Source organism: Lingula anatina, unplaced genomic scaffold, assembly GCF_051362555.1.
Source record: "Lingula anatina isolate TDL-2025a unplaced genomic scaffold, LinAna3.0 unanchor82, whole genome shotgun sequence".
Classification (NCBI taxonomy): Eukaryota; Metazoa; Brachiopoda; class Lingulata; order Lingulida; family Lingulidae; genus Lingula; species Lingula anatina.
Genome location: NW_028257603.1, coordinates 6,147,640 through 6,158,568, shown reverse-complemented (window position 1 = coordinate 6,158,568; position 10,929 = coordinate 6,147,640). Strand labels below are relative to the sequence as shown.

Sequence of the window (10,929 nt, the reverse complement as noted above, 5' to 3'; positions counted from 1 at the left end):
GTACATGTTGCACTGCATCATTGAAAATATGTAAATATTTTTCACATCAGTGTTATCAACCAAAAAGAAAGGGCCCTGATAATCTTTCATTGAATTGTGAAACAGTGTGTGAACAATGTTTTGCATTTGATGTTTACTTTTATACATACAAAATGTGCAAATTTCCTTTATGTTAAAGCAAATGAATGCAGAAATGAGGACTAATTCATGAATTGTATTATTATTATTATTATTATTATTATTTTACATTGGATAAAATAAATGCAAAAGTAACAATTGTGAAAAATGCCTTGCTTCTTCCTAATGAACAAAAATGAAGTACAAGAATGCTGAGATAATTTCTGACAGTTTCACGATGTAAGGATAAGTCATATCTGGCAGCAATATTTCGTGTCAATCGATAATCCTCAATACATTCTTCCTTGAGTCAATGAAGTCCGATCCTGATGATCAGCTCCTTCAATCTATCCTTTATGAAAAATTGTTGCTTCTATGAAAGGTTGACCTTATGTTTGCACATTAAACTCTCTCAAACTATAAATATGTTGTTTCCCAATGAAAAAAAATAGAAGTACAAGATAACTAAACACTCCACAATGCCGGGGGGTACGCCTTATATTTCAAGGGTTTCTTGTTCCAAGGGTCCGATATTCCAAAGATTGTAGGAGCCAAGTTAAAAAATGGACCGCTGTTCCGAGAGTTCGATAATCCAAAGGTTAGAGGACCCGATATTCAAATTGTTTTTTTAGGCTGAGGGTCTGCTGTTCCAAAACAGAATTGCTGTGCTTAAAATCAGTGTTATTACTTGCATGTGCAGAGAGGGGTTTTAACCTCAATTAAATTTGATATTTTGCAATGTGTATGTTAGTATATCAGGTATACAGAACAAATTCTTGATAGCAGTATGTGCAGCGCATGCTCAATTCCAAATAGCGGATCTTTGGAGTCCCTTGGAACAAAAGTCACTTGGAATATAGATGTATGCACCCGATGTTGGAATAAGTCACATTTGGTAGCAATTTCATGTCTTAAGACTGGCTTGAGTTCATATGGGTTGATCCCGTTGATCAACTGAAGCTTCTCCATATATGTATATATGTTTTTCCCTTTGCTGTACTCCATAATTATATGACGTTTATTTTATTATATTTGGTTCACCTATATTAATGCTACTATTCCCCACCGTTCTTTCTCTCCAACATGGCCGCAGGTCCAGTGTTATGGAGCATATGTGATGTCACTGAAACATACAAAATGAGTCATCTATGTAACATTCATCTTCCCATTTAAATGTACGATCTCAACTACTGCATCCACTCACACCCAGCGGAGGCTACGTATGCACTGGTTTCGTCACTTCAGCTCAATATCACATCAGGCTAGGTAAGTTCTAAATGTATACGTAAGCGAGTCTTAACACCACTTACATAGTATTTTAACACATATGTAACATAGAGGCTAGTCGCTCTTAATTCTTTTAAGAAAACATTAGCTACACAACTACTACTGGAGTATCCTATGGACTGTGCCAATTGTTACACCTTTGTGGCAAAATGCCTTACAGAAATAACACAAAGAACTCACTAAAGAGCTTATACTGTAGTAGCTTCTTATAGCATTGGAAAAAATAATATTTAACCTTGTCAAATTTCAACACAGAGTATTACATAATAAAGTAAATAAAGTTTGTTGATTTTAACCAGCATTTTCATCATAACCTTTACCTAGAGCATTTTTTTCATCCATGCATACCAACAGATAATACAAAATGTACAAAAATATTTACAACCATTAAATGTCCAACTTCACCTTTGACCAACTCTGGCCATAATTTTCTTACATATGGCAACAATAACAATTATAATTATAATAGAAGCAATGAGTCCAACAAAGACAACAAAGGCTGTTATTACTATTCCCACAATGTGTCCAGCAGTCAGACCACCATCTTTCTTTTTCTCATCTGCAAAGAAACAAACATCACAAGTTTGACAATTTTCTTTTAGCTTCATTTAGAGAATCAAAAACAAAATATTCAATTATTTACAATATCACAGTATGTTCAAGAAACAAACATATGAAACTGTGCAAACTTTAGTATTTATATTTTATATATAATATACAAAATGAATTATTATTGACATAATAGTCCATAAGGTCTGACCGGAAAATACATTTAGAAATGAGCATGCTATTCCATTTTTGCAAGTGTAAAATAGTGGGAGTGTTATGAACTCCAGTTTCCCAAATGAAAGTAATTACTTCTGTATCTGTCAACTTGCCAATATGCCTTGATTTCAACATTTAAATTGGAACTCTTGTTTCCTATCAATGTGGTGAGTTGGCCCGCCAATAGGAACGGTCATGATGACTACTTGGCTGTTACTATCAAAGGGAAGATAGAAGAGCACAAGTGATTACTGGTACGTACAAAACCAAGTCAAGCCCCTCAAAAATGCCAAGGCCAAATTAGGCCTTCCTTTCCGTTAAAAGGTATAAATTGTTCCAAAAGGACAAAGAATTGTTTTTTACTGATGACTTACAAATATGTTGTACATTTAGTGTGGTTAATATCCATCAATATTATTAATTTATTCTTCTTTTAGTGAAATCTACATGCAGAACTTACACTTGCAAAAATGGAAATGGTTTGAAACAATATCAAGGGGCACTTTATAGACTATATGTGATAACTTATGCAACAATCAAAAAACATTCTATTTACAGTTAAGAAGTCACAATATCACTGCATGCTGCTGTGAATCAATGTTGCCAATACTGGGTTGCTTCAATTCTTTTTGACCAACCAAAATAAATTGAAAAAAATACCAAAGCCAACTTAAATATGATTGTTTAAAAAATTATTTTCTTGCCAAAAAAATGGCATACACAGTCCCTTTTCAGGAAACAACACTTATTTTTGCAATACAATCATTTGACAAAATATATTCAAACAGATTTTTAAAAAACACAAAAAAAATCAAAGGTATCTCTACAAGCATTAACTTTAAAGAAATAAACAAGGCGACAAACCTGTCAAATGGACAGACAAAAAGCAAAAAATAACTAGAGGATCAGAGAGGTGACACCGCCTCCAGGTATTGTACCACCAGCTGGAGTAAGCGCATTTGTATGGAAAAGCAAAAAAATAATAAATAAATAAAAGGGAAACCACCTCCAGTATTGTGCTTGACAAGATCTACAAAATGAAGTAAACAAAAGTTCTAAATATTTTGTTGAAAATTCCCATTTAAAGAGATTATAATAGAGTATAGCCATCAATGTAAGTTACGTGGTCTCAAGACATACTCAGGTATCAGAATAATAGCTATAACTGCCGTTTTTGTGGTACAACAGAATCTATTATATTTCTATGAGTTGTTCACAATGTTTTTATTGTGAAATATAGATCTCATACGAAGAGTTATTATCCCTTTAAATCCAAATATATGAAGTGCAGTTCATGGCGAAAAAGTAGGTCAAAGGCCAATTTCAAGATCACAAATTGCCAGTATATCATTTCCTATTCAAGTTCAATTGTAACTATGGGCATATCTCTGCTAGTTTTGGAGATATAACAGATAAAAAAGTTGCAAAGTTCAGTTCATGGTGAATAGTAGGTCTAAGGTGAATTTTAAGGTCACAGTTAAATTATCAGTAAATGACTTCCTATTCAAGTTCAATTGTAACTATGGGCATATCTCTGCTAGTTTTGGAGATATAACAGATAAAAAAAGTTGCAACTATGGGCATATCTCTGCTAGTTTTGGAGATATAACAGATAAAAAAGTTGCAAAGTTCAGTTTATGATGAAAAGTAGGTCAAAGGTCAATTTCAAGATAACAGTAAGATTGCCAGTATAGGACTTCCTATTCAAATTCAATACTAACTACGGGAATAAGTTCAATGGTTACTATGGGCCAGTTTTGGAGATATTAGGAACTAAAATGGGTGTAGCTTTGTTAATTTTTTGTGTTATGATAATGTGTCATAAATTTTGTATGGAAGAAATTAATTGAAATAACAACAAGGCAGCAAAGCTGTCAAATGTACAGACAAAAAACAGGAAATAACTTTGCACAAAATAGGCTACTGTCAATTCTGATGCAAAAGTACATTATATTAAACTGCAAATTCAACATCAAATTTTAATTATGCTCAACAGGTAATACCAATGTAAGTAATATGTGTAAAAAGTTCACACTTTGAAAATGTATAACTTCCAGAAAAAGAAGCCAATTAGACTGCTTTTCCAACTCAGGCTGCATTTTAGTCCTATATTTCTATTTTGAAAGTTTGGCAATCATAAGTAACATGGTTTTCCCATAATGGTCATCATGGCAGCAGCACCCAAAATTGTGTTTTCTTCTATTCTGATGCCAAATTACGTAATGGTCAACAGCATAATGACCGTCAATTTTTAATAATAAAATATACGTATCATGGATTTTCAAAAAATGTGACTAGCATGGGTCTTCAAGCCCGTGGAACTTCAAAGTCACACCTTGAAAATGCCAATAAGTGAAAAATTAAATTTTCACAAAAAAACTGTTTAACTGGCAATAAGAATTACCAAACAGATTGCATTGCCTACTGAAGCTGTATTTTAGTCCCATGTTTCTTTCCTGTAAGTTTGAGAACAGTAAGTGACATGGTTTTTCTTAAATGGTCATCATGGGATCAGTGCCCAAAATAGTTTTTTTTTCAAATTTTGATGCAATATTACATAATGTTTAACAGCATAATGACCATCAATTTTGATAATAAAATATTAGTATAATGGATATTCAGAAAATGAGACTAACAAAGGTCTTCAGGCCCATGGAACTTTAAAGCCACAACTTGAAAATGTCAAAATGCAAACAAGACAGCACTGTTCTGAAATATTTTTTTTTCCCATTTTTAACAATTTTTAACATAAAACAAAATTAACAGTTTACTGCCGTTTTTATATGATCAACTAAGAAAATTGATGAGATGGGAAAAATATCAATAGAGCAGTGTTAAATGTCCAATTTCTTCCATTCTGAGATTCTGAACATAGTGAATGATTGAATCTGACAAACTGCAATGATATGAGTTTATTTATATTTTTGAAACTTTATTACACAATACACGATAACAAGCTTACCATCATTTTTACATAATCAACTAATAATGTTGTAAAGATGCAGGAAATGCCAAACAAACACTTTTACATATCTTATTAATTAAATAATGAGACTGTTAACATGCCTAAGAATTGAATCTGAGGAAATGTGAAAAAACAGCATTTCTTCAAAATAATGGCCCCGATTATGCCGATTTTTGAACTCAACCTGCGTTTTAGCAGGAATGACCACTCTTGTGAGTTTAATGACAATTGGTGTATCTGTTTTTCTTATTTTGTGTTTACAGTGTTGGATATATGCTGAAAAGTGAAAAAAAAAAAGCATAACTACTAAAATAGTGGCCCGATCATGCCGATTTTCGAATTTGACCTGCGTTATAGTAAGATCAATTACTCCTGTGAGTTGCATAACAACAGGCCTATCGGTTTTCCTTGAAATGTGTTTACAGTGTTGCATATATGCTGAAAAGTGAAAAAACAGTATAACTTCTACAATAATGGCCCCATCATGCTGATTTTCGAACTTGACCTGCGTTTTATGAATATTCATCAGCTCTGTAAATATACAGCCAAAAAGGAAAACTGCCTTTCACTTATCGTGTTTACAATGAAAGTGCACGGCGCCGGCGACAGCTACAGTGACGGCAACGACAGATGCAGGTGATGGCAATATGTAGAGACACATCTGTACATATTTACTGTACTGTTTGAGAACAGTAAGTGCTTTTTAGAGAAGGGGTGCCTAAAAAGTTATGGAGATCGTGCTTTTATAATCTACGCCCCAAATGTGTGGAATGGTCTACCAAATTTTATTAGGAAAACAGAAGACTTTGACAATTTTAAATCTCTTTTAAAGACCCACTTTTTTTAATTCTGTCTATATCTCTTAGATTTTATTTTAATATATATATGTTTTTTTTTTTTTTAAATAAGATTGATTTTTAGTAGTGTAAATTTTAAATGGTTTCCAATGAGAGTTTATGATTAAAATATTGTAGTCATTTTAATGATTTTAGTATATTAGCCATTATTGTAAGGCGCCTTGAGATAGAATGTAAGGCGCCATATAAGAATCTTATTATTATTATTATTATTATTATTATTATTATTATTAGTAAGTGACATGGTTTTTCTTAAATGGTCATCATGGGAGCAGTGCCCAAAATAGGTTTTTTTCAAATTTTGATGCAATATTACATAATGTTAAACAGCATAATGACCATCAATTTTAATAATAAAATATTAGTATCATGGATATTCAGAAAATGTGACTAACAAAGGTCTTCAGGCCCATGTAACTTCAAAGTCATACCTTGAAAATGCCAAAATGTAAACAAGACAGCACTGTTCTGAATTTTTTTTCCCATTTTTAACAATTTTTTAACATAAAACAAAATTAACAGGTTACTGCCATTTTTATACAATCAACTAAGAAAATTGAAGAGATGGGAAAAATATCAATACAGCAGTGTTAAATGTCCAATTTCCTCCATTCTGAGATTCTGAACATACGGTAATATGCCAAACAATTCGACCAAGATTAATTAATTAATTTCATGGAAATGTCAGTTTGGTCGAATTGATTAAAATACAGCAAATGGAAACCTTTGATATCGTCGGATTGTTAGGGGCATCTGCCAAAACGTCCATCTTTCTGGAAGTATTGCATTTTACCGGAAGTGTTACGCAAGATAAGCCGCAATTTTCGCCTAACATGTGTTTCAGGCTTGTTTTATCCTCCTTTTAAAATCTTATTTTGCTGTGTACAATATGTGCTAACATTACTTAACATTAAAAAAGACGACAATTATAATTTCTAATTATATATTTCCCTCACCTACGATCATTTTCATGATGCGCTTCACGAGTGGGACGAGTATTTCCCCAGAGACAGGTGTTGTAAACAAAGGCCGGTCACTTATATTTGAAATCCGTATGCCCTATTTGAATTTTAATATGCCAACTGAAATCAACCGAATTGAAATTTTTTACCAGTCTGAGTTCAGTTGTTTTCAACCCGCAAGGCTTGCTCAGCATCGAGGCGTAGACCAGGGATCCGATATAATTCCCTGCGTAGACGTACTTCCGTAGAAAACTCAATCACCCGTATCAAAGAATACCAACTGGTACTCAAATGGAATTCAGTGTAACTTCAAATTACTTATAAGTATTTTATTTAAAAAGCATGTCATATTAAAACATATTGAGAAAAGGCAAAATACGGACCCTACTTAGTACCTGTGCCGATAGACATACAGTAGGCCCATCTTGCTGGCACTCTTCCGATTTTCTTACTTATATACTCTTGCTGTGCACAAACCACGGTGCATATTGAAAACCCCACTGATACAACCCAAACGTAAAATAAGCATTTAATTGCCATAATTTTCACAAAACAAGCGCATTTATAATTTGACGCAAGAATCATTGAGCACATGCAGAAATGAGACTGGTCTTATCTGGTCTGGTCTAGCATAGCGCAAACCACATGTCAATGAAGACAGTCCCATTTTGGGGGAGGGGGATCACAGGAATGGAGTTCTTCGTGGATTACGCTAAATATCATCAACATTTCATGCAACTGGGGAAATAAAAAGTGACGTAATAAACAGGTAACGTAAATATCCAGTGGAACTCTCTATGAAGCTCTCATGGAGTTATGGAAGACGTCATTTTTATTGTTGACAAATCAGTTATCCATGTAGGTGAACAGCTACACGTGTTCGTCAGATTTTGACAGCGCGTGGTATTTGGCGCCAAGAAGTCTGGGCGGTCGATCCCGCTGATCTTTCGGTCGATTGTAGTAAATGTAAGATCTTGCGGTGTTGACTTCAAGAACGTTTCCCCATCTGCATATATATTTCAATCAAACTTGAAAATAAATTGCTTATTCTTCCCAAACTTTTTATTGCTAGCAAACGCTATATATGGTCTATATGAAGGTGTTTACGACATATTCTACCCACTGTCGATATTTGGTTTCATCCAGAAAAGACCTTTTTTAACCCCCCCTTCCCCAGTTTCGGGCGTGATGAATCAGTCAGTGAGGGCAAGTCTGCTTAATTAGCACAAATTGTAAGTCTATAACACTATTTTGTCATCGGGGACAAAGGAAATGACAGGTACGTCATGCTTCCAGATTGGATCTTCAATTAATAGTTTCTTTCTCATTGACAAGAGCTATTGAAAGGACAACAATTGACAAAGGGCCTGGCATGCAGCATCTATATGACTGGCTTGCCGACGATGTGGTCGAACAATCGAAACAAGAAAAAAATTCTGTGGCATGATTTTGACATATGGACTAAATGTTTGAGCCCAGAAAAATTAATTTAATAATATAATTTTTTTGGTCGGATTGACTGGGCCCATCGAAATGCTTGGCACATTACCGTAGTAAATGATTGAATCTGACAAACTACAATGATATGAGTTTATTTCCATTTTTGAAACTTTATTACACAATACACGATAACAAGCTTACCATCATTTTTACATAATCAACTAATAATGTTGTAAAGATGCAGGAAATGTCAACCAAACACTTTTACGTATCTTATTAGTTCAATAATGAGACTGTTAACATGCCTAAGAGTTGAATCTAAGGTAATGTGAAAAAACAGCATAACTTCTAAAATAATGCCCAGATTATGCTGATTTTCGAACTCAACCTGCGTTTTATGAATATTCATCAGCTCTGTAAATATAAAGCCAAAAAGTAAAACTGTCCTCCACTTATCGTGTTTACAAGGAAAGTGCACGGCGACGGCATCGGCATCGGCGACGGCGACAACAGACGCAGGTGATGGCAATATGTACAGACACATCTGTGTCTATACATAAAAAGATTGTTTTGGTCAAAATTCATGAAATGGGAGGTGCTGAGAAATTCTAGATGTTCAAATTTCATGAAATAATGTAATTTGTGATCAGTTGTCTGTCCCTCACTAAGCCTGTTATCTTTTCCTGACATTTGAAATTTATGGCACATTACTGTATTTCACAACCACATTGTACTTTTTGATATAGCACAGCTCGTAAACTGTATGGAAAACAAAAAAATGGACACCACCTTCAGTGTTGGGCTTGACATGCTCTACAAGATGCAAAAAACAAGAGGTCTCTAGCATTTACGGCAGATATAACATTTTTTTGCGAAAAATTCCCATTTTTAGAAAAATTTTGGCCTGTTTGACCTTGAAATAAAGGTCAAAGGTCAAATCCTAGGGCACACTTGAATCTCTGTTTTTCAGTCAGCCATCTATATAAATTTTTCGCGTAATTCATTCAGTTTGGTATATAATTAGCATTTAATTTTGTAAATTTTGGGCAAGGGTGCATTGCAATGAGTGCCACACCTAGACCCCAGCCCAAATTTTATGTGGATCGAGAGATTATATGTGACCAAAATCCAAGAGATGGGTATGCAGGCTCTTATAGTCTAGGAACTAGGAGAAGTGGTAATGGTGACATGGCAGTGGAGCTAGCTGAGCCAGCTGATGAGACAGGTCGGGACTAAAACCATGTTTACTGCCAGCGCAGGTGTTACAATTAATTCTATACTGAGACTGTTAACATGCCTAAGAATAAATTTGTGCATGTTACATGCCACAGGTCTTGCATTACTACACACATTTTCCCCTTGATCCAGTAGCAAGCAGAAATTTTGTATGAAGCAGTGCAAAGATGAGTGAAAACGAAGACGTCCCTGGAGCAAAACTGCCAACTCCAACTGTAGAGGATCATACCAACGTTGTTTTGAAACAATGATGTTAGCCTGTCAGTGGTGAGTTGGAGGAAAAGAGCAAAATTGAAAGCTAGATAAAATATACATGTGAACCAGCAAAGTTATAATCTCATGTTGCAAAAGACATTATTTGAATAGCAGATACAGAGATCAAACTAATAACAATATAAAAACAAGGCAGCAAAGCTGTCAAATGTACAGACAAAAAACAGAAAAAAAAAGATGCAAAATAAGTCATTTTGTCAATTTTGATGCAATAATAAATACTTATAATAGCACAGTCAGTCAACACTGATTTTCAATCATGCACAAGAGGTAACTGGTCAATAACAGGAGCAGATCCAGAGACATTTTCTGACAGTATACCAAAGTATCTTTGTTGATCTATCCTCCATTTTGATGGTCTTCCAACAGATACCCATTAATATAAACTTTAAAATCTGACTGTCTTCCAGGAGACCCAGAAGATGGTCTCAATCCACCCCTTCAATAAGATTACAGTTTCAGGACCATGAGAGTTAAAATTCACATGATGAAAGTCCCAATATATGAAAAATGATGACAGTGCATAAAATATTATTACAGCATGTTTAAAGACATAAATACCAATACAACTGCTTATGTGGAAATACTGAAAATGTTCAGAGCCTCAGGTGGATGGGAGTTAAATAAAAATCACATCTTAAAAATGCCAGTGTTGGAGAAAAAATTAAAAAGAAAACAACAAAAATATAATTCCACTGCTATTCACTGCTTCCTTATTATGGACACTATGTTATCTAGCAGAGAGCTTAACCTTTAGGAGTTTACAGGGAAATATCAACAAGTGTGCTTTATGAAATTTCATTTAATGGCCCCTTAATTAGGCAAATGAGTTTATAGCACTGAAATTAGCCCAATGAATACCCAAGGGGAATTTACAGACTGACCACACAAATTTGTCTATCAAAGCTCTTCAGGCCCATAAGTCACACCTTAAGAAAAGCAGAAAACAATAATGCACAAATACAGGAGACTGCCAATTCTGATGCAATAATACATTATGTTTAACTGCACAGTCAACATCAAATTT

General features: G+C 34.2%; 1 protein-coding gene across 18 annotated transcripts in view; it reads right to left on the bottom strand.

Annotated features, from left to right (window-relative positions):
• Window positions 1–212: 212 nt before the first annotated feature.
• LOC147759294 (fasciclin-2-like) overlaps window positions 213–10,929 on the bottom strand; it is a 130,051-nt gene continuing 119,334 nt past the window's right edge. For 5 of the 18 annotated variants that reach the window (XM_086998496.1, XM_086998494.1, XM_086998495.1 and 2 more), the window contains one exon: window positions 213–1,963. In XM_086998496.1, the coding sequence (XP_086854622.1) occupies window positions 1,806–1,963 (158 nt within the window). In that variant the 3' untranslated portion in view covers window positions 213–1,805. Of the gene's footprint in view, window positions 2,795–3,033; window positions 9,888–10,929 lie in introns of all 18 variants that reach the window. The other 13 variants (XR_015331606.1, XR_015331603.1, XR_015331605.1 and 10 more) reach the window with 13 other exon arrangements.